Source organism: Carcharodon carcharias, chromosome 21 (assembly GCF_017639515.1).
Source record: "Carcharodon carcharias isolate sCarCar2 chromosome 21, sCarCar2.pri, whole genome shotgun sequence".
NCBI lineage: Eukaryota > Metazoa > Chordata > Chondrichthyes > Lamniformes > Lamnidae > Carcharodon > Carcharodon carcharias.
The window spans coordinates 44,807,578-44,832,643 of record NC_054487.1 but is presented as its reverse complement, the minus strand read 5'-3'; the positions used below and the strand labels follow the sequence as shown (position 1 = coordinate 44,832,643).

Here is a 25,066-nt window from a genome sequence, read left to right as displayed (position 1 = left end):
ACACCCCACGCCAGTGGCTCTAATGGTCACAGCTGCCCTCAACCTCTATGCCTCTGGCTCTTTCCAGGCCTCAGTGGGTGATCTTTGTGGTGTCTCCCAATCAGCTGTTCACACTTGTGTCAAGCAGGTGATAGGCACTCTGTTCAGGTGTGCATTGACCTTCATCCACTACCGTTGGGACCAGGTAAGCCAGACACAGTGAGCCAGAGGCTTCGCTGCCATTGCTGGCTTCCTCCGCGTCCAGGGTGCAATAGACTGTACACATGTGGCCATCAAGGTGCCAGCAGGTGAGCCCGGTGCCTTTGTCAACAGGAAGGGCTTCCACTCCATGAACGTGCAGATAGTGTGTGATCACAGGATGCTGATTCTACAAGTCTATGCAAGATATCCAAGCAGCTCCCACAATGCAAAGTTGAAAAGCCTTCTCTACCACGGAGCTGCCTCCCACCCCATGGAACTATACAATCTGAAATAGCTGCCTGCTTCCCATTGACCTCTCCTAATCCCAACAAACTACTTCAGCCCAATAGCTTGTCCCTGAAATGTTTAAGATTTCTCCAATATCTATTTTTTTCAAAAGCTATAAATTGAATATTCTTTTCTCTTAAGAACAAAAGAAATAGGAGCAGGAGTAGTATATTTGGCCTCAACACCTCTTTTGTGCCGGCTCCTCATAGCCCTCAACTCCCCATATTTCAAAAATCTATCTACCTCCTCTTTAAATACTTTCAGTGATCTAGCCTCCACAACTCTCTGGGATAGAGAAATCCAGACATCCATTACCCTCTGTGAGAAAAAAATCCTTTGCATCTCAGTTTTAAATGAGTGTCCCCTTATTCTGTAACTATGTCCTCTAGTTTTGAGTTCCCCCACTAGTGGAAACATCTTCTCAACATCTACCCTGTCAAGCCCCCTCAGAATCTTGTACGTTTCAAGAAGATCACCCCTCGTTCTTCTAAAGTCTAATGAATAAAGGCCTAACCTGTTTAGCTGTTCTTGATAAGTCAACCCCTTCATGCCAGGAATCAGCCTAGTGAATTTCTTTAGAACTGTCTCCAATGCAAGTATATTCTTTCTTAAATACAGGGACCAAAACTGTACACAATACACCAGGTACGGTCTCAACAACACCCTGTACAGTTGTAACAAGACCTTCCTATTTTTAAATTCCAACCCATTAGCAATACAGGCCAAAATTCCATTTGTTTTCTAATTATATCTGCATGCTAACCTTTTGTGTTTCACACACAAGAACACCCAGGGAAAAATTTTCCCCCCCATCAGGGACATTGTGAGGGGATGGGTGGAGGCGGGCATGAACCTGATCGGCACCCGCGATCGGGGATGCGCCGCCATTTTACGTGGGCGGGCATGCCTGGAAGCGCTGAGCGCTCCCTGTGCGGGAGGGGGGGGTGGGGGGGGTGGGGGCGTATTCCCTGTGTGGTTCCCTGTGCTATTTTGTGCACAGAGGTGCCTCAGGGAGATCCGTTTGTCATTTGTAAGTTTAAATAAAGGAAGGAAAAACTTTTGACACATGTCCCCTCATGCGAAACTGTCACATGAGCTGGGACATGTCAAGGAATTAATGTAACAATTTTTATTACATCTTAAAACCCTTCATGAAACCTCATCCCGCCCATGGATGAAGTTTCATGAAAAATGCAAAGGCCGCCTGGGCTCTTCGCCTGCCATCAACCTTAAGGTTGGACAGGCAGCTCATTTCATTGAGCTAATAACTATTTAAATGGCCTTAATAGGCCTTTGACAGTTTGGTGAGTGAGCAGCCACCTCCGAACTGACAACCCAAATGACGCATGGTGACGTCAGGATGCACTCCTGTCATCACCGCGTGTCATTTTATGCATCGGCGAGCGGGCCCCACCCCCACTCGCCAACCGGAGAATTCTGCCCCCAGGTCCCTCCGTGCTGCACTTTTTTGGAGTCTCTCTTTATTTAAATAATAGGCTGCCTTTTGATTCTTCCTATCATAGTACATGACCTCACACTTTCCTACATTAAACTCCATCTGTCAAGCTTTTGCCCACTCACTCAACCTGTCTATATCGCCTTGCAGATTCCTTATGTCCGCACCACAACATGCCTTACCACCTACTTTTGTATCATCAGCAAAATTACACTCTGCCCCCTCCTCCAAGTCATTAATATAGATAGTAAATAATTGAGGCCCAAGGAGTGATCCTTGTGGCACTCCACTAGTTATGTCTTTCCAACCTTAAAAAGACCAATTAATCCCAACTCAATCAGTCCTCAATCCATGCTAACACATTACCCCCAATGCCGTGAGCTCCAATCTTGTGCAATAACCTTTTATGTGGCACCTTATCGAATGCCTTCTGGAATCCAAATACACTGCAGCTACCGGTTCCACTTTATCAACTCTGCTTGTTATATCCTCAAAGAACTGTAGCAAATTTGTCAAACGTGATTTCCCTTTCACAAAACCATGTTGACTCTGTTTGATTGTGTTAAGCTTTTCTAAATGTCCTGCTATTTCTTCCTTAATAATGGACTCTAGCATTTTCCCAATGACAAATGTTAGGCTGACTGGCCTTTAGTTTTCTGCTTTTTGTCTCCCTCCCTTCTTGAAAAGGGATGTTACATTAGAGTTTTTCCAATCCGCTGGAACCCTCCTAGAATCCAGTAAGTTCTGGAATATTTCGACCAATGCTTCTACTATCTCTGCAGTCATTTCCTATAAAACCCTTGGATGCAGACCATCAGGTCCTGGCGACTTCTTTGTCTTTAGTCCCAATAGTTTCTCAAATACTTTGTCCCTCAAGATAGAGGCTATTACAAGATCTTTCCTCCCATTAGCTCCTTGCTTATCTGATATCTTTGGGAACTTTATAGTGTCCTCTACCATGAAGATCGATGCAAAATATTGGTTTAAATTATCTGCCATTTTCCTGTTCCCCATTGTCAATTCTCCAGTCACGTCCTCCAGGGGTCCCATGCTCACTTTAGCCACTCTCTTTCTTTTTATACACCTGTAGAAGCTCTTGCTGTTCGTTTTTATATTTCTTGCCAATTTACTTTCATAATAAATTTTCTCACTCTTTATTAGCTTTTTAGTCATCTGCTGGTTCCTAAAAAATTCCCAAACCCTAGCCTACCACTAGTTTTTGCCGCTTTGTATGCCTTAGTTTTTGATTGGATGCTCACCTTGACTGCCTTTGTTAATCATGGATGGTTCATCCTTCTCATCGAGTCCTTCTTTTTGATCCGGATAAATTTTTGCCAAGCGTTATGAAATATCTGCTTAAATGTCTGCCACTGCTCATCCACTGACCTTCCCCTTAGTCTATTTTCCCAGCCTCTAGACAACTGTTTCTTCATATCTCTGTAACTGCCCTTATTTAAGTTGAGGACATTGGTTTGAGACCTGAGTTGCTCGCCCTCAAACTGAATTTGAAATTCTACCATGTTGTGATTGCTACCCCCTAGATGATCCTTCACTATGCCATCTCTTATTAATCCCACCTGATTACATATTATTAGATCTAAAATAGCCTGTTCCTGGGTAGATTCTACAATGTATTGCTCTAAGAAACAATCCCTGATGCACTCTACAAATTCGTCTTCCATGTTACCCCTGTCAATCTGATTTGTCCAGTCAATATGCAGATTAAAATCACCCATGACATTTGTAGCACCCAGCTTACACACCTCCATTATTTCTCGATTTATAGTTTGTCCTACCGTGAGGCAACTCTTTGGGGGCCTATAGTGACTCCTTCCCCTTGCTATTCTTTACTTCCACCCAAACTGATTCCACATCACAACCTATTGCACCTATGCCACTACTCACCACCATACTGATTCTGCCCCATCCTGTCATATTTTGATTATCATTCGCCTCTTCATCATTTGCTCTCCTGTTTCTTTTTGATTTTTTAACCATCCCTTCAGTTGAACTCTCCCCCCCCACCCCCCCCCCCACTAATTAGTTTAAACACCTATCTACGAACTTAGTCATAAGATTCGCCAGGACACTGGTCCCAGCATGGCTCAAACGAAGCCCGTCCTAATGGAACAGCTCTCTCCTTCCCCAATGCTGGTGCCAGTGCTCCATGAGTTGGAACCTATTTCTCCCATACCAATCTTTGAGCCACGCATTTACCTCTCTAATCTTATTTACCCCATGCCAATTTACACGTGGCTCAGGTAATAACCCGGAGATTATTACCTTTGTGGTTCTGCTTTGTAATTTAGCCCTGAGCTACTCGTCTCTCAGCAGAACCTCTTTCCTAGTCCTACCTATGTCATTAGTGCCTAAATGGACCATGACAACTGGATCCTTCCTCTCCCACTCCAAGTTGCTCTCCAGCCCAGAAGAGATGTCCTTAATCTTGGCACCAAGTAGGCAACACAGCCTTTGGGACTCTCTGTCTTTGCTGCAGAGAACAGTATCTATTCCCCTAACTATGCTCTCCCCTATTACTACTACATTTCACTTTTCTCCCCCCACTTGAATGGCGCTCTGTACCATGGTGCTGTGGTCAGTTCGCTCACCCTCCCTGCAGTCTGTGCCCTTGTCCACACCGGGAGCAATGACCTTGTACCTATTGGACAAAGGCACTAGCTGAGGCTCCTCCAGAACTAAATACTGGATCCCCATACCTGCCTCACTCACAATTACACCCTCCTGTCCCTGACCACAGTCCAAATCTGATGTAATTAATCTAAGAGGTGTGACTGTCTCCTGAAACACAGTGCCCAGGTAACTCTCCCCCTCCCTAATGTGTTGCAGTGTCTGCAGCTCCAACTTCAGCTCATCAGCTCTGAGCCGAAGTTCCTCGAGCAGCCAGCGCTTGTTTCAGATGCAGTCACTGTGGATCCCACCAGCATCCACCAGCTCCAACTTACTTCAGCTGCAGCACATCGCCTGCCCAGCCATCTCGATTCTATTTAATTAATTAATTTGGATGTTAAATATTTCAAAAGTGAATTTCTTAACTGTACTCTTCAGCTGTAATAACGTCTCCTGATTTAGACCAATAGATGATCAAAAGAGACATGGGAGAGATACCCACCAATCACCTACCTATCACCTACCTATTTTCCTTTGATGTCACACTTTCGACCCTAACAGAAAGAAACAGATTGAAGGGGCTCTCTGCCACCGGTTTTTATCTCCCACCGCTGCCCTTCTCGCGCAGATCCACTCTCCAAAAATAAATTGAATCATAATACTGCTTTGTGTCTGTATAGTAAGTAGTAATTAAGTATAGCCTTTAATTGAAAAATGTGGCATGAGGCATTATCCTTCAGTTAAATGGCTTGTCCTTAATTATAACTCCCACACAATTATTATTGCTTAAATGTTTTATTCAATTAAAGTGGCCTTAATAGCAGAGTCCTGATATAAAAGGACATTGTTTCAAGACTGGGCTGTCATCAGGTTTGGTCTGAATTTAGATTGTCACGTTCCCTTGAATACAATGCTGGAATAACTTCAAATCAATGGTTGGTCTATATCTGAATCTATATATGCAATGCAATGCTGCTCCAGGAAAAACGATCAATGTCCAAATTCAAAGCCTGTCAATATAATGAAAATATAAAGTATGATACAATATTGAGGTTCTGCTACTAGATGTCACTTGCATCTATACAATTAAACAATTATGTTGATATGATTGGAAGAATGTATGATTGTAGAGTGCCTGCAACATTGGTGACTAGTCCATGACAATCATCTGACATTATCAGTCATATGATTGATTGAAGACCATCATATGGGAGAAATAATTCCAGAAAAACAGTTAACACAATCATATTGCTGTCCAGTATCCTCTCCAACATGCTTTGCTCCCCAGCTCACCAGTTGAATGCTTGTTTCAGAACCTGCCTCTAATGCCTGCCCCCCATGTCTGATTACTAATACTTGCTGCCTTGTCCAAAATGGACAATAGGAGCTACATTTGCCTATTCCTGGCCCTACAGGATCAGGGTTGTACATTTGCCCACTCCTCAATCCCACCATGACCTCATCCCTGGATCACAGGTCATTATATATGCGTGAAAGGTTCCTAGCAGAATCCATGGCAGCAAGAATTTTGCAGTCCGCTAAAGACCCCAGGAAAATCCAGGCGGTGTTGCCGCAGCAACTGAAGAATAGAAGAGACAACTCATGTTTTTGTGGGTCTTCCCACAGCATCTCTCGAAAATATTGCTGGGCTTCACCTGGGTGGTCCCAGAGAATGAAGTTGAAAGGATAGCTCAGCGAGAAGTAAGCTCACCTCCTTATTAATACTTTCTTGGGATGAGTGGGGAAGGGGCAACAGACAGCATTCCCAGCAAGGGGAAGGAAGAAAAACCAAGATCAGGGTGCAGAGGCAGTGTAGGGCCTACAACTTGATTTTTCTTGATGTTTCTACTACTAGAACATCTGATCTAGGTCTAGGATCCAAGGGTTAAATAAACAAGGTAAGAAAAAAAGTTAAAATAGAAGAAAGGTCCAAATTAGTTGGAATAGATTATAATTATTAGGAGTTAAGTAAAAGGAAATGCAAGAAAAATAACTGAAGGAAGAGAATAAAGGAAAATAGGAGATTTTTCTTTTTTATGTTTTGGTACTACAGAAAAACTCATATTAATAAGCTACTGATGGCACCTAAGTAGCATTGTTTCTGAAATATTAGTATTTGTTTCAGTGTCACAGTGCTTGAGTTGAAAATGAAAACATTGCTGGAATTTCTTATAAGTTACAAGTGAAGGGTGAAGACAAAGGAACAAGATGTTTCAATTGGCAGAAATCCACTTCAAACTCAGTCTCTGGAATAAGGTGTTAATTAGTCCATTTACTGCTGGAGAGATGACAAGAAATGCATTATTAAACAGGCCATTAAACAGGATGCACTGACAAAACACAGTAGGAACTAAAAAAACTTAAAGATCTATTACTGGAAACTCCATGATGGCCAAGAATTATAGATTAGTTTATACTCCACTGTCTTGCCAAGGCAATTCTGGATTATGGAAGAAGAAATCTTGAGGGGAAAAAAAATAGCCAAGAAGTTGACATGATGTTGTACAAATGACAAGTTACAGAACACCTTTTGGGAGAAATTCAAAGGTGACTAAATACAATTTCAAACTCAGATTTTTAAAATTTCTTTCTATTTGACAAGAACCACCAGAACTTGGCAAAACTGTGGGACAAGAGGCTAACAGGACTCAGAAGGAGTTAGGTCAAAGGATCAGCCACAATTAATCTAAGAGATAGAAATAATTGTACATTTGACAGAAGAATAGGAACACTGAAGAGCACCATGTATATTGCACTTTGGATCCCTTGTTACATGGCCCCAAAACAGGTTCATGCTACTTACATTATTAGTAAGTAAATGGTGCAGATCACTTCACAAGTTAGACTACATTGGATGTTTAAATTCTTTGGAAGTTTCATTTGTTTACTTTGTATTATGTAATATGAAAGAACATATGGAACGTAGAACAAGAAAAGGCTGATCATCCCATCAAACTGCTTCTTTACACTAACAATGTGGCGATTAGATAGAGTAAGGCCCTTCCATATTACTCTATCAATTACTCTCAGACTAGAATTGCATGGATTAGGTTCAGAATAAAGTTTGCATTATTGTGTCCATTCAGATTTAAAATGTCCAAATCCAATTTATCTTTCCTCTGACAAAGAAGAAATTCATTCACGCTCTTAGTCCAACATGCATTCAAGCTAAGTTCCCAGCGGTGAAAGGACAATGTTCTAATCTGCTGCAAAACTTGATTCCAGATGCAAAACCTGATGGTATATTGACCAAAAGGCATAAGTATTCCCAAGATATTTATTATAGCAGCTTGCAAAAATATTCTCCATTTAAGGTAATATACAGTACAATGGATTGCTGAGAGTAACTACAAGCACACAGTCTAATTGAGGGGATCCGACGGTTTATGTAAAGAATAATGGATCCCTGAGGATGAGTCCAAGGCTTTATTTTAATTGAGAGGTTCTGATGGCTTATTACAGAGAAAGCTAACATTGGTCATCTTTTATTCCTTATTGTATTTGACCACAGTCTTGCTCTACTGACAAGTCCACATCTGCCCCAAACAATGAGGAGAATAAAGAGTGAAATCTGTTTTGGTTGATTTGCAACATGAAGCGATAAATGAGTTCCTCCGGCCAGTTTGTCACAATGAAATTGTAAACACATTCAATCAGAATGTGATTATGAGTTTCAGAAAAATAGTCCATTGGAATTAATTTCCTGTAATTAAAGTTCAAATTGCATTACTGGGTTGAGTGAAACACTAAACCTAGATCAGCTACAAAGCAGCATGCAACATTCAAAGAAAGATTCTCAGACCAAGACATAAAGACGGGTTATGTTTCCTGCCAGGGAGGTTGCTGGGGATTTGTGCAGTATCGCATGGCCCCAGCAACATTAATTATGCAGTCGGTTATTGCCTGATGTTTTTCGTGCTGGGACGGGATGGATTGCATGCCATCATATCTGGGCACCATATTTAACAGATGCCCAGACAGCGACTTGCCCACCATGCTGATTGAGCAGGTGGCCAGAAGAGAACAGGGACCTCCGGCACCCAAGTTCAGCAACGCCTCCCTGGGCGACCCGCTTGACCAAGTGGCGGCCAGGAGGGACATCGTCTATTCAGCGGATGGGAGGAGGTGGCCGAGCAGGGATATGTACTCTGCATGGGAGAAAGTCTCCACAGCAGTCGGTGCTCAGGGCCTCTAGCAGAGGACTGCCCTGCAATGCCGAAAAAGGATGAATGATGTCATCTGCTCCACCAGGGTAAGTGAAACCTCAGCTGCTCACCTACCTCTCTGAAACTTATTCTTCTTTCTGCATGGGCTCACCTCTCTGGAGGGTGCTGGCCCATAGCCCTTCTGGACAACCTGTACTGCATCAATCATATGGCACACAATCCAGTGGGTTATTTATAAGAGTGGAAGCATGAGAAAGATACATGAAGCCCAATTTCTCTCAACCCTGTCTCCTCTCTTTGCGCAGGAAAAGTTAAGTCATAGGGGAGAATTTTCTCCCCATTGGGGAGGGTTGGGCATGAGCGGGCATGGGTGTGCACGCAGCCATTTTACGTGACCGGGCCAATTAAGGCTCACCCAGCGTGACGTGCACCCGGAAGCGCTGAGCACTCGCTGTGCATGCGGGGCTGGGGAGCGGTTGCCTGAGTCGGGGCCTGCTCTCTTTCGCGCACAGAAATCTCCCTGAGGCACAGAGCTGCCTCAGGGAGATTAGTTTAAGTGTAAAAAATGTTAATAAAGGAAAAAATATATTTTAGGACATGTCCCCTCATGTGAAACTGTCACATGAGCTGGGACATGTCTATGAATTTTATTAAAAATTTTTACAAGACTTTAAAAAGCTTCATGAAACCTCATCCCACCCGTGGCTGAGGTTCCATGAAAAATGCGAAGGCCGCCTGGGCTCTTCGCCTGCCCTCCAACCTTAAGGGCAGCTCATATTATTGTTTTAATTGATAGTTAATTGGCATTAATAGGCTTTGACAGTTCGGCGGTTGTGCAGCCGACTTGAGTGTGCACCCGCCGAACTGAAAATCTGAATGACGCACGGTGATGTCGGGACACACGCCCAACATCACCGCGCACCGTTTTACACCTCAGCAAGCAGGTCTCGCCCCCACTCACCGAGCTGAGGATTTTGCCCATAATCAGAGACAGAGAGGGAGAAGGCGTAAGGGGGTGTCAGCCACAACTTAAAGAACTGACTGACTTCAAGGAGCAGGCGGCCCAGCTGGCAGGGGCGGAGTGGGACAGATTCTTCGCAGATGGAAAGATTGGCTTACAGCCTTCACCCAGTAAGGATCCATGCACCTCATAGAAACCTCAGGGTCAAGGGTGCCTCCATGTTGGAGGCAGCTCATGCGGTCATTCACGCTCTCCTCTCTTACTTACAGGTACAACCAGGAAGAGGGCAAGGCCCAAAACTGTGGAAGCCCTGTCCATCATACACATAAACCCGGAGGAAAGCGAGGACATCACTGATCAAAAAAGTGCATCACAGAGGCATCACAGCTGACACCTGCATCCTCCTCCAGCCCAGAGATACACTTCAATGGGTATTACTTTTAGTTTAGGAAGGGTCTCATATTCTGGTGGCCACTGCACAGACAAATATCTTCAGCAGGAGGAGGCAGGGTCAGCCAAGCTCACCGACACTTGGAGGAGCACTGGGGAAGGAGGCATATGCCAGGTTTGCATCCAATGATGAGCCTCTGGAATCAGCCATCCAGGAGATGCTGGAGAGGCAGCAAGAGACAGGGGAACATCAGGCAGAGATATTGGAGGCCCTCAACAGGGTGGAATGCGAGGCTGAGGAGTCTATCCACCTGCTGGCTGACTAAATGATGCTGACCTATGCGCACATGAAGGTCCCTATTGTGAGGGTGGTGGACTCCATGGAGAGCCTGGACTAGCAGATTCTGCCGGAGATGCACACAGACCTGCACTCGATCACTATAGCCATGGATGAGCTTCTGCAGTGATTACGTGAGGGAGGGACAGGACACCTCGACCTCCCTCCAGGTACTCCTTCCCCTCTAGGAATCAGGCAGGGGCCTCCGATCACCCAAAGGGAAGAGGGGCGGCAGTTGAACACCCCTGGAACCTCCACTCAGGGCTCTCTGAGGGTGTCCGTCCCTTCCGAATCCCCCTTGACTGTGACCCTTCAGCCTTGTCCTCTGTGACCACAGAGGGAGCAGTTGCTCCACAGCAGGACAGCCAAAGTAAGCCGTGGCCCTCCAGGCCTCGGGTCCCCAGAGGACAGCCACCAAGGTCAGCCAAAGAAACAGGGCCAACATGTCAGCATGCTACCTCCACCCCTGCTGCGGATGTCAGGGGAGCACCTAGGAGAAGTGGTAGGGAACAAAATATTAAGAAATTTTGAACTCACAAATGGTTGCACGGGTGCACTATGATTGTTACAGTTATCAAACCTTTGTAAATGTAGTTCCCTTGCACTTTAATTATGTCTAATATGATTTATTTGCGATAGTCCTTAAGCCTGTGTGCACTTCTGCACCACCCCCCATCATCTCCCAAGGGACACCCCACTTACCCTGGAGCCATGCATGTGCAGGTTGACAGATGTATTTGCCAAGGCCCTTGCATGTCCAGTCTTCAGCCAATTCGATTCGTTCTACGTGATATCAAGAAACAGCTGAAGGCACTGGATACTGCAAAGGCAATGGGCCCTGACAATATTCCGGCAATAGTACTGAAACCTTGTGCTCCACAACTTGCTGCACCTCTAGCCAAGCTGTTACAGCTACAACACTGGCATCTACCCGGCTATGTGGAAAATTGCCCAGGTATGTCCTGTACACAAAAAGCAGGACAAATCCAGCCCAGCCAATTACGACCCCATCAGTCTACTCTCAATCTTCAGTAAAGTAATGGAAGGGGTCATCAACAGTGCTATCAAGCAGCATTCACTTAGCAATAACCTGCTCACTGACGCCCAGTTTGGGTTCTGCCAGGGGCACTCAGCTCCTGACCTCATTACAGCCTTGGTTCAAATGTGGACAAAAGAGCTGAACTGCCGAGATGAGGTGAGAGTGACTGCCATTGACATCAAGGAAGCATTTGACTGAGTGTGGCATCAAGGAGCCCTAGCAAAACTGGAGTCAGTGGGAATCAGGGGGAAAATTCTCCACTGGTTGGAGTCAAACCTAGCACAAAGAAAGATGATTGTTGTTGTTGGAGGTCAGTCATCTCAGCTCCAGGATATCATTGCAGGGGTTCCTCAGGGTGGTGTCCTCAGCTCAACCATCTTTAGCTACTTCATCAATGACCTTCCTCCAATCATAAGGTCAGAAGTGGGGATGTTTGGAGATGATTGCATGATATTCAGCATCATTCGCAATTCCTCAGATACTGAAGCAGTCTATGCCCAAATGCAGCAAGACATGGGCAATGTCAAGGCTTGGTCTGACAAGTGGCAAGTAACATTCACACCACACAAGTGCCAGGCAATGGCCATCTCCAGCAAGAGAGAATCTAACCATCGCCCCTTGTCATTCAATGGCATTACCATCACTGAATCCCCCACTATCAGCATCCTGGGAGTTACCATTGACCAGAAACTGAACTGGGCTAGCCATGTAAATACTATGGCTACAAGAACAGGTCAGAGGCTAGGAATCGTGCTATGAGTAACTCATTTCCTGAGTTACTCCCCAAAGCCTGTTCACCATCTACAAGGCACAAGTCAGGAGTGTGATGGAATACACACCACTTGCCTGGATGAGTGCAGCTCCCACAACACTCAAGAAGCTTGACACCATCCAGGACAAAGCAGCATGCTTGGTTGGCATCACATCCACAAACATTCACTCCCTCCACCACCGACACACAGTAGCTGCAGTGTGAACCACCTACAAGATGCACTGCAGGAATTCACCAAGGCTCTTTCAACAGCATGTTCCAAACCCACGACCACTACCATCTAGAAGGACAAGGACAGCAGACAGACGGGAACACCACCACCTGGAAGTTCCCCTTCAAGTCACTCACCATCCTGACTTGGAAGTATATCGCTGTTCCTTCACTGTCACTGGGTCAAAATCCTAGAACTCCCTTCCTAACAGCACTGTGGGTGTACCCACACTACATGTACTGAAGCGGTTCAAGAAGGCAGCTCACCACCACCTTCTGAAGGGCAACTAGGGATGGGCAACAAATGCTGGCCCAGCCAGCGAAGCCCATATCCCATGAATTAATTTAAAAAAAGTCTCCCATGCACAGTAAGCCTTTGCCCTTCACACTCCCATCTGTCCCAGTGCCCTAGCATTGTAAGTAATACATGCTGGGGTTCCCCTTCAGTTGTCTAGTTGAGCTGACCTACATCTCTGCCCATCCCTGATGAGCCTACTCCCGTGCAGTATCTTGATACCTACACATTGAGGCTCTTATAGTTGCGAGCAGCCATGGTGCTAGTAAAATTTGAGGTAGAGTCTAATACCTTTTCCCGACGCCCCATCACCCACACGCTCCACGACCACCCCCACAACATAATCATTGAGCCCCCCCCCCCAGGAATCAGTTCAACTCTCCCCCATCACTTCCATCCCATATTAGTAAATGTAGAAGTCCCCAACCTTCCTGAAGAGCCCGCCCCCATTACAATAGCCATGTCCCCCCTCATCCTGCCGACCCCCCCCAGAATCCACATCATGTTCCGCATACCCCAAAAACCCTCAGAGCCCCTTCACTCAACATCGCCGCACCCTCACCCTCCCACCCTACCGACTCCTTTAACCATCAGCATCCTGCCCTACCAGTGGTACCCTCAGAATGCCCCCCCAAGAAGCTACCATTAACTCCACTGACCTCTCCCTTTGAATCTCTTTCCCCTCTACCCCCCCGATGCCTGACTACACCTCCACAACCCCCGTTCCCCTTCACACCTGCATAACCACCCCCTCATGTCCCTTCATACCTGCACAACCCCGCCTGCCCTCCAACACAGCCCTTCCCACCCTCCCACTCCATACCAGCTCAGCCATTCCATGACCCCCGCAGCATCTCTGTCTTTCCCTTACCACCTCCAACCTCCTCACCCCTCTCTAGGCCTCCAGACCCACCCCACTTTTTCATTCCTCTCCTGCCCATCTAATCCAGTTCCTCCAACACAGACCCTCGCCGCCCACTAAAGCCTCCTGCAGTCTTCCACCTGCGGCTTGCAAATCCAAACCCTGGGTGAAGTTGCTGGTTGAAGATTGGAACCCTGGGCGAAGTTGGTGGTTGAAGATTGGAACCCTGGGTGAAGTTGCTGGTTGAAGATCGGAACCCTGGGCGAAGCTGGTGGTTGAAGATCGGAACCCTGGGTGAAGTTGCTGGTTGAAGATCAGAACCCTGGGCGAAGCAGGTGGTTGAAGATTGGAACCCTGGGCGAAGTTGCTGCACGGAGAACAACCACCTCCTGGATGTTGCTACAGAAAGAAGGTCCATGTGGTTGATGCTCTACCCACCCAGTGCTGCACTTGGTGTTCCTGGGCCCAGTCGCTGGAGGCCTCCATCTTTTCATCTCCGTGAGCTGCCCCAGGCCTTCTTAAGGTAAGTGCCAACTTTTACACACCACCTTGGTCCAGACATGGGATTTCTCACTTACAGCACGGACAATTGGGCAGGGATAGGGGTGGGGATGCGATTCCAATCAGGCCTTCATCAGCATCCCATTAGCGGGATGCAAATAGGTGGCACGCCAGCCTCTGGCAGGAATTGCGATCCACCCTGGTGGGCGGGAGCGGAAGGTCACACTGTTATTTTAGGCTGGTGTGAAACTGATTTTTGAGCTCCTGCCACAATGTACCCCCACACCCACCATTGAACCTGCTGCAGTGAGCGGACCAAAAAATGCTGCCCATTGAAACATAGAACAGTTTGCTCCATTGCCCTGATATTTACATTTTTAAAAAGGAAGAAAAGCAAAACACTCAAACGTTGTGACATTAGAAATAAAACTGTATTTGTGGAGCCAATTTATCAAAATAAGTCATCAGTATTATAGCAGCTTGGCAATGATTGTGTCATACATGCGCTAAGTAATACTTTGTCAAATTGATTGCATTAGACAGGTATATTTGTTGCATATTTTCTTTTATTAACTTGCTTTCTATTTGAACAGTACTTCTGTGCCAGGATTCTGCATATGTTATTAACACTATGCATTTGTTTGCCAAATGAATCTTTCTATTTGCACTGTATCCTGGTAACCCATTTGCATGTTGAGCAGGTGGTAAGGGAGTTTTAAAAGGTGAATTGAAACAAGGTCCAAATAGATGGTGACAGTCTATTAGCAGTGAATAATGGAGGCTTAGTATGATACAAGATAAATCCAGGTTGGGATCATTATCCAAGTCTGTGCTGACAGCCAGGGTTCTTGGCTTCCAAAATTGCCAACACAATGCCCACATATTTCTCTCAACTTCCATGGATGGAAAATTGTGCGAAATGTGGTTACCTTTTTCTAATTTGTGCATCTGTCTAAAAGTTATTCTGATTTACCACAGAAACAAGTTACCACAGAACTTCTGTGTGGCCTTCCCTCGAGCAGGATAAAATCTGATTTGAACACTAACACAATGAAGTCCCAATATGGACATAATGCTTATATTCATTCGCACCTGCAGTGTGCACCACAGAACCTTCAATCAACATTTAACGCAGAAAGTGAATCTTCTTTCTTTTTATAACCATTTAATTAAACTGGAGGTTAGTTTATGATAACTCCTTCAAAATCATGTATAAAACATTCTGGAAATACTCTGCAGGTCAGGTAATTTGAAATGGTTACATGTTTTGTGGTACAACATACAAACTTCTGTGATGTTATGGTAATTTACAATTTAAGATTGGCCAAAATTGGGTAATTTATAATGACACTTCTAGTCATTTTTGGTATATTGTGCTTGGACTTTCTATAAGAACAGTGTGAGAATTTTTATCCATCCAACCTTATTTTCAGGTCTTACAGGAATAATTTACCGACAATCAGAGTCCCACTGCTCTATCAGTGATATATACAGTTCATCTGTTATTACTTTATCTACATAGTAAAAGGCAGTACATTCTACTAGATGACAACTCCTCTTCATATATTAGTTGTTCATTTTTAGAATACTTACTTAAATCAGAAAAACAGTCTACCAGATAACCTATAATGCTTCAATGTTATAAGGTGAGTTATACACTTACTGTTGTCTTTTATCCTTTGTAACCATGGTATCACATCAGGGGAGTACTTGAAAATGTATACACTCATTTGTTAACAGCTGTAAACTATAAACATGGTCGAAAGAGGCAACTGAGAAGAAAAAATGTAAATATCTCCCTTTTAAACATTTTCAATTAAAGGGAAGTCCAATGGTATATCATTCCATGTTAAATGTTTATCTTGGGGATTGTCACAAACTTATGTTAAATTAAGAGAGGGAAAATAAGACAAGGCAGTTTCATAGCAATTAAACTATCAGAAAACATATGGATGAAAATAAGAAAATTCCCAGTAGGATCAGAACTGGTAGTCAATATAAAATTTTATAAAGATGATAACTCACTTAACATTTCGCAGCTGCATAAAAATGGAAAAATGAATAAGGTTGAAAAGAGAAAAAAAAGAACAGGAGGATGACAATGCACAGGGGTGACATCCAGTGTAAGTCTTCACCAGGAAACTTACCATTGACCCCACCACAGTGTACAAGATCAATGAGAATTACCCCAGTCTTGCTGAGTGCCCATGCTTCCATGGGCACATCTCAGGCACCTGTCATAGCAGAGGGGAGGAAACAGTAGCAGAATCAGTGAGTCAGTCAGAGAGACCCTGGGTCCTCCAGCCTTTTGGTTAACCTATCGCAATGCTACAACAGGTCTCAGGCTAATTCCCAGACCTTCTGTTGCACTCCTGTCTGACTTAGGTGTGCTAGAAAGCTCATGTAGATTTCAGAGGTATAAATTAAAAGAAAATCAACAGCATCAGAGTTTATAACAAAGTACAAATAATAATCTAAAAAGCTCACTTCTTTAGGCAGTTTTCCCATTTCAGGAGGTTGTAGATACCTTGCCCCTGGAAATGTCCCTCAGGCCTGGACAATATTATTAATCATATGCTCCTCTAGGTCAAACCTTGCATTTTGCTGTTGCTGTTTACTTACACATTGAAAAGATTGAGGCCGATACGGTAGAGTCGTTTGCGGATGATGTCAGTAGAAAGTGTTGGTGACTTGCAGCTGCTTGGGTTCTCACAGTGGTACCTGGGCATGCTCAATATCATAGCATGCAGCGCTTCTTTTGAAGAGACTTCTGATGGAGACTTAGCCGAGATGGATGTTGTACTACTGCTGCTGAGTTGCTCTGCATTGTCCAAGCGAATGGATTCCAACTGATGCTCCTGCATGATCCCATTGTTTTGATCGATTTGGATCTTCTGCATTGCCATCTGCCTATGCTCCTGCCCCACCAACTCTCCTCCTACCCCATTTGAGTTGATATTGGCATTCAGTTCTGTGAATGGACGACTGCTTTGAATGATCATCTGTTCCTGTTCTGAAGAAGAATTCTGGGAGCCTTTGTTCTCCTCTTCCTCTGGACCCTGATCACCTTTTGCAACCACAGCATTCTGCTCAGGTTCTGAAGGAGCATTCTCACAGTTTGTCATGGCAACCGATGCAGATTCCAGCAGTGAAGAAACTGACATGTTTTTGTTCTCAATGTGGAAGGTGACATCCCTGAAGGCCATCATAAGTGTACTTCCACTTCTTGCAAGGCCATCTTCCAGTTTGTTATCACTGCTTTCTTGCCCTGTTTTCCCCATCTCACCTCCTGCTCCATCCTGCATTGATGCACTGCTGAAAGTCTCTGTGAATTGATAACTACTGCCATCTTGCAATGAACACATTGTCTTCAAGCTCCAGGAGCTGAGAGCATCATCGATTGACTTTGCCAGTGACTTAACCTGCTCTGTGAAGGAGTCCTCAAGCTCAGTCAGAGCACCACTGATACTTGCAGGTAAGGATGGCGACCGCACCAAAGGAATTCCTGCAAAGTTATACCCTTCCATTAAACTCTCGGCATTCTGTAACCTGACCTTCCGCAGAGAAATGCGCCTGGGCATGCGGCTTTCCAGCAAGGAATTCCGAATCTTTTCAAAGTTCTTGCTGAGTTGGTATTGACGGAAAGCTGTCTGGATGGTGCAGGCAGCCCGGCGAGATACCAAATGGCCTCCATATTTGTGTTCCAGCATTTCAATCTGAAACAGGAGAGATATGGGATATCAAATGCCATTCTGACTGTAGCTATCTACATAGAAAAACTTAAATAAAGAGGATACTGCTCACTTATATTAAAATCAATATATTGTATGAATGGGAAATGCCTCAGAATTCCCACCTTAAGGTTCAAACTTTAACACACTTCAATTCATCTTACCTGGGGAGAAGAAACCTCTCAGTTACCTATCTCTTCACAGAAAAAACTAGCTTCCCTATGAAACTCTATAAATAAACACTGCTGTTCCACCATTGTATTGCTGGAACACCATATAGCTACACTGCAACTTCTCATATTTGTCTTATAACATGACAGCACTCTACAACATATGAGGACTCTCCACAGTGGTCAAGCCCTTTGACTCACATATATGGGGCATTGCAATCTCCAACCTAATATAGGATTATGACTTCCTGCATGCAGGGATCATAGTCACAGACTGTCTGCACTTCCCCCAGCATTACACTTGGTGTCTTCCAACAGCTAACAAGAAGCAGTGTTGAATGAAAAATAGAAATAGAGGGAAAGAGACATAAAAATTGAAGGGGAAAATTAAAATCAGGAGAGGATGTAAAAGGAGAGAAGATAATTGATTGTATTATTTTGTAAAACATTGTGAGTACCAGCTTGGCTCTGTGGTAGCGTTCTGTCCTTTGTCAGAAAGGACCTGGGCTCAGACCCCATTCCAGGAACTCAGCACAAATCTTGGATGATACTTCAATATAGTATGAGAGAGTGCTACTCACTGGAGGTTTGGGCGAAATGATAAACTGAAGCTTCATCTACTTGTTCAGCTGTTTGTAAAATATCTTATGGCACTATTTGAAAAAGAGCAAGGAAGTTCTCTAGTGTCATGGCCAACTTGTCTTTAATCCCTCAACCAACAGCATCAAAACGCATGTACTGATCCCCTTTCACTGCTATTTGTGAGACTTCATGCACAAATTGGCTGCCACATTTGCCTGTATAACAGCAATGACGGAACTTCAAAATGTGTTCATTTCCTTTAAAATACTTTGGGTCAGCCTGGACATGAAAAATGCAACTTAAATGCAAGTTCTTTCTTTCTATTGCTACAGACCATCATCAATAACTCATGTGATCACACACAGTGCTGCTTTTAACCCTGTTTCTTCCCTCAGTTTATAAATCATATCTGGGATTTTTGTTGGCTGCTGTAATAATTCCACTAACATGCACTGGTTCTCGATAATTATAGTTAAGTCAAAGCTGGGGACTTGGGTGGATGGGGAAGATGAGAATTTGTTTTACTCAATGAGTTGCTACGATCTGATATGCATTGCCTAAAAGGTTGGTGAAAGCTGAATCACTAGTTACGTTCAAAAGAGAATGGAACAAATAATTAAAGAGGAAAAAATTGTGCAGTTGTGGGATTGATTGCTTGCCCTTTCAGAGAGCTAGCACAGACACAATGAGCTAATATGATTCGATATTAAACCAAGACCAATGAGAGGCATTCTTGAGAATATTTTCAATGCAGTCAGATTATAAACTTTCACTGATGTTATCTTTCAGGCAGACATCAAAAAAAGAAGCATGGTGAATACTTGCATTTATAGGCTGAATTAATACACAAAATCACAGAGTTCAGAACAAATAGACTTGATGTTTGTATAAAACTACTAAAGCTAATAATTCCCAATGACTTATTTTGGGGGTGGTAGTGGTATTGTCACTGGACCAGTAATCCAGAGACCCAGGGTACAACTCTGGGGACCCTGGTTTGAATTGCACCATGACGGATCCGGAATTGAAAGTCTAATGATGACGATGAAACCATTGTCAATTGCCATAAAAACCTACCTGGTTCATTAATGTCCTTTAGAAAAGGAAATCTGCCATCCTTACCAGGTCTGATCGACACGTGATTCCAGATATCAGCCATGTGGTTGACTGTCACATGCCCTCTAAAATGACCTATAAAGTCTAATAATAACGAAATCAGATGGACCACCCGGCATCAGATTAGAACATAGAACCGGAAACGACAACGGCAAACTCAACCCTTTCGACTCTGCTAGGTTCTCCTTACTAACATCTGGGGGCTTGTGCCAAAATAACGGAATCATGCCTTACAAATAATGTCCCAGACACCACCATCACCATCCCTGGTTATGTACTGTCCCACTGGCAGGCTAGACCCAGCAGAGGTGACGGCACAGTGGTATACAATGGGGAGGGAGTTGCCTGGGAGTCCTCAATATCGACTCCGGGCTCCATGAAGTCTCACGGCATCAGGTCAAACATGAGAAACTTAACCTCCCGCTGATTACCACCTACCGTACCACTGCACCTCCTCCCACACCAACCCCCACATCAACTGACAGAAGCATTGAAGGGGGCAAGGGCGCAGAATGTATTCTGGGTGGGGGGGCTTCAACGTCCATCACCAAGAGTGGCTCAGTAGCAGCAGAATTTCATACAACTATAATCTGTAACCTCATGGCCTGGCATATCTCCCACTCTACCATTATCATCAAGCCAGGGGATCAACCTCGGTTCAATGAAGAGTGCAGGAAGGCATGTCAGCGGGAGCACCAGGCATACCTAAAAATGAGGTATCAACCTGGTGAAGTTACAATACATACTATTTGCATGCCAAACAGCGAAAGAAGCATCCAATAGACAAAGCTAAGCGATCCTACAACCAATGGTTCAGAACTAAGTTCTGCAGTCCTGCCGCATCCAGTTGTGAATGGTGGTGGACAATTAAACAACTCACTGAAGGAGGGCGTTCCACAAACATCCCCTTCCTTAATGATGGGGGAGCCCAGCACATCAGTGCAAAAGAAAAGACTGAAGCATTTGCAACAATCTTCAGCCAGGAGTACTGAGTGGATAATCCATCTCAGCCTCCTTGGGAGGTTCCCCAGCATCGTAGAGGTCAGTATTCAGCCAATTCAATTCACTCCATGTAATATTAAGTAACGGCTGAAGACACTGGATATTGCAAAGCCTATGGGCCCTGACCATATTCCAGCAATAGTACCGAAGACTTGTGCTCCAGAACTTGCTGTGCCCCTGAACAAGCTGTTCCAGTATAGCTACAACACCGGCATCTACCCGGCTATGTGGAAAATTGCCCAGATATGTCCTGTACACAAAAAGCAGGACAAATCCAACTCGGCCAATTACTGCCCCCTCATTCTACTCTTGATCATTAGTAAATTGTTGGAAGGGGTCATGAACAGTGCTATCAAGTGGGACTTGTTTAGCAATAACCTGCTCACTGAGAGTGTTCGACCACAATCCTGACTAGTGCCTTGTAGATGGTGGGTAGGCTTTGGGGAGTCAGGAGTTGTGCTACTCACCACAAGATTCCTAGCCTCTGACCTGCTCTTGTAGCCACAGTATTTATATGGCTAGTCCAGTTCAGTTTCTGGTCAATGGTAAACTCCAGGATGTTGATAGTGGGGGATTCAGCAATAGTAATGCCACTGAATGTCAAGGGGCGATGGTTAGGTTCTCCCTTGTTGGAGATGGTCATTTCTTGGCACTTGCATGGTGCAAATGTTACTTGCCATTTGTCTGCCCAAGCCTGGATATTGTCCAGGTCTTGCTGCATTTGGACATGGACTGCTTCAGTATCTGAGGAGTAACGAATGGTGCTGAACATTGTGCAATCATCAGCGCACATCCCCACTTCTGACCTTATAATGAAAGTAGGTGAAGATAGTTGGGCCTAGGACACTATGCTGAGGAACTCCTGCAGTGATGTCCTAGAACTGAGATGATTGACCTCCAACAACCACAACCATCTTCCTTTGTGCTAGGTATGACTCCAATCAGCAGAGAATTTTCCCCCTGATTCCCACTGACTTCAGCTTTGCTAAGGCTCCTTGATGCCATACTCATCAAATGCTGCCTTGATGTGAAGGGCAGTCACTCTTACCTCACCTCTGGAGTTCAGCTCTTTTGTCCATGTTTAAACCAAGGCTGTAATGAGATCAGGAGCTGAGTGGCCCTAGTGGAACCCAAACTGGGCGTCAGTGAGCAGGTTATTGCTTAGCAAATGCAGCTTGACAGCACTATTGATAACCCTTTCTATCACTTTACTGATGATCGAGAGTAGACTCATGGGGTGGGAATTGGCCGGGTTGGGTTTGTCCAGTTTTTTGTGTACAGGGCATACCTGGGCAATTTTCCACATTTTTGGGTAGATGCCAGTATTGTAGCTGTACTGGAATAGCTTGGCTAGGGGCATGGCAAGTTGTGGAGTACAAGTCTTCAGTACTATTGCCAAAATATTGTCAGGGCCCATAGCCTTTGTAGTATCAAGTGCATTCAACCATTTCTTGATATCACATGGAGTGAATCGAATTGGCTGAAGACTGACATCTGTGATTCTGGGAAGCCTCCTGAGGAGGCTGAGATGAACCATCCACTCGGCCAATCATCATTCAGGAGCTAGGCTTGCATATGACTTATTTACCAAAAATGCAGCTGGCACTGATGGAATGGAGGAGAGAGGAGAAAATTACCAAAAAGAAACAACTGAAGCTGAAAACAAAACTAAAAATAGGACATAACGCACACATGCCAGAAGAACCTTTAAATGTCCTTCACAATGCAAGAATGGACTGGAATTTACTGCAATAATGACATTGGCAATGAATGCCACAAGTTAGAATATTGTATTTCTTGATCCTTCAATGGCAAAAATTATACAAAGGTATGCTCGAGAATGGATTAGAATATGCTACAGTGAGGATAGTGGTGAATGAGAAGCAGCCAATGGGTAATACCCTTAATTGAATTATGGCTAAAGGATTTAACAGCAGGGTTACTTAAAACTTGAAGCTTAGAAGTGACTTAAATTTTTGGCCAAAAAATATCTGCCAGGCTTGAAAAACATTAGTTCATGGCCTATTTCTATCTTAAAAGTAATAGATGCCTTAACAGTTATAGACTTCCTTTCATCAACATTATTAGAACACAACAAACTAATCAATAAATCCGCATCCCCCCCACCCCACCCCCGCCATTCAAAACTGTTGATTTCTGCAGGAAAATGCATTTTTTATTATTTATATGCTCCAATAAGTTACTTTAAGAGTGAGACTTTAAGTTTATGGGGATTAGAGTCAATGCATGGGAAGTCCGCACTGCAGGCCGGAGTCCCTGGAGACAAGCAGTCAGGAAAGGTGTGGAAAAAGCAAAAGAAAAAATAAATGACCAGAAACGAAGGAAGGAAAACAACATCAGTCAACATTGGGTTAAGACTACTCATCTGTGCCAGCTGCGGAAGGGATTGCCACTCACGAATCAGCTTCTACAGCTACAACAGACGATGTTCAATACAGAAGTGACATGCACCCTGGGTGCAGTCCATCATCTCCCAAGACAGAGGGATGCCAATAGAATATAGAAAAATATTGAATTATCTTAGCTAGCAAAGCCATACCGAAAAATTGTAACCTGTTTATAATGAATATTTGGAGCGAAAGTGTGGTTTCACATGTCATTAATAACTGTAGAAAAGTTTGAAGCTTAGGTAGCAGACTATTTTCTCTCTTCCTTAAATGCTTTTTTTTTCTTGTGCTAGAATCAATGGGCCAAAACATAATTAAGCTTGATGCCTCAGTTCATGTGTTTTGTGAATCTTTGATGGAAATATTTGTTCCCATTCTTAAAGCATGAAAATAATAGGATGAATAGTGGCAATCTACCCCTGGCATGCCCTTTAAAATCAGAAAACTGAATGCCCTTTAAAGCCAGAATGTTTATGCATGTTTATCCCAATAATGAATTAAAATACAGCTTAATGCATTAAATAAAAATGAATGAATAGGTCTTCGGGGTGAGGTTAGTTGTTGCTTTGCCTCTGGATTATATTTTAAAAATCACCTTCTGCAGTGTTGCCAGATTTTAAATATTGAATGTTCTTAAATTGCTTAAAGATAAACAAAATATATCTGACTTTGAAAAGAACCAACAGTGAACTGAGAATTAATCTTTAAAATAAAAATGAAAAAGTAATTCATTCATCTGATTCTAGAAAACACTGTATTTAATTAAAGGTTAAACTCACGGTGGAGTATAATTAATGGAGATGAAATAATCATAGATGTCAAATTTAGAAAGGCCACCAGTGCAAGCCTTTAACAATCTAAGAGACAGCGGCAATGCGGCAATTGCAGTTGGTTTAGTTCAGCAAACTTGCCATTGGCAGGGGTTGCAGAACTATCAAAATTAGCTGAACAACACTTTTGATGAAGGAAAGGTTGAAGCTGCACAAATGTCCAGGGAAATTATATTATGATGTAAGTGAAGGCATCACATAAATTTCCTACTCCTTTTGCGCAATAAAATGGGCCCCTTCTATGTAAATATGTCATTACAAGGATGCAATTCTCCAAATTCTGGGCCAATGATTTTGTCAAATAGATATCACAAGGCACATTTAACAGTGGAAACAAAAATATTTAGAAGCAAAATGTCACGGATCAACAGTGTTGTTCAAAGGTATCACGTTTCTACTAAGAAATTTGCTCAATCAATGGGAAAAAGTCCCCTAAAATTCTGCACATTCTTCCTACTCCTGCTTAATAATAAAAACAGAATTACCTGGAAAAACTCAGCAGGTCTGGCAGCATCGGCGGAGAAGAAAAGAGTTGACGTTTCGAGTCCTCATGACCCTTCAACAGAACTGTTTTGTTTTGGATTTCCAGCATCCGCAGTTTTTTGTTTTTATCTCCTGCTTAATAATATTCATCTCTGAACACTCATCATCATTCCAGAACATGGAAAACATATCCAAACCTTGATGGCTAAAAATGACAATAATTCCCATGATATCCCTCAATCAGAATAACTGCTAAAGCATATAAAGTCCCTAGGAGGAAAATGATGCAAATTGCAAAGTCATTATGATTAATTACCATGAAAGAAATAACAGAACATCTTTCTAAACAACTTCACCTTCTACGTCTCTTACTACCTTCAATATTCTTTTGAAAAAACATCTTTAATGAAACCTTTAGCCACCTCTCCTCATACCCCTATTACTCAGGTCAGGTCACAAACTGTGAAGTACCTTAGGAAGTTTTGTTATATTAGAGAGGGTATAACATTGCAAGAAGTTGTTGTTGAGTAGTATTGAAGCAATATTCTCATCAACAGATTCAGATGACCTCCAACTGGGAGATTGAAATTTGTCTGGTTTATCAGCTTCATATGAAACACTAATTATGATATTGATGTTGCTTGAGGCTTACTAATCTT

At 43.7% G+C, this 25,066-nt stretch overlaps 1 protein-coding gene across 1 annotated transcript in view; it reads right to left on the bottom strand.

Moving 5' to 3' along the window:
* LOC121293057 (IQ motif and SEC7 domain-containing protein 3-like) overlaps nucleotides 1-25,066 on the bottom strand; it is a 272,674-nt gene that overhangs the window by 176,266 nt on the left and 71,342 nt on the right. The window contains exons 2-3 of the mRNA XM_041215648.1: nucleotides 17,072-17,801; nucleotides 16,708-17,020 (exon numbers count right to left, since the gene is read on the bottom strand). Coding sequence (XP_041071582.1) covers nucleotides 16,708-17,020; nucleotides 17,072-17,801 — 1,043 coding nt within the window. The remainder of the gene's footprint in view (nucleotides 1-16,707; nucleotides 17,021-17,071; nucleotides 17,802-25,066) is intronic.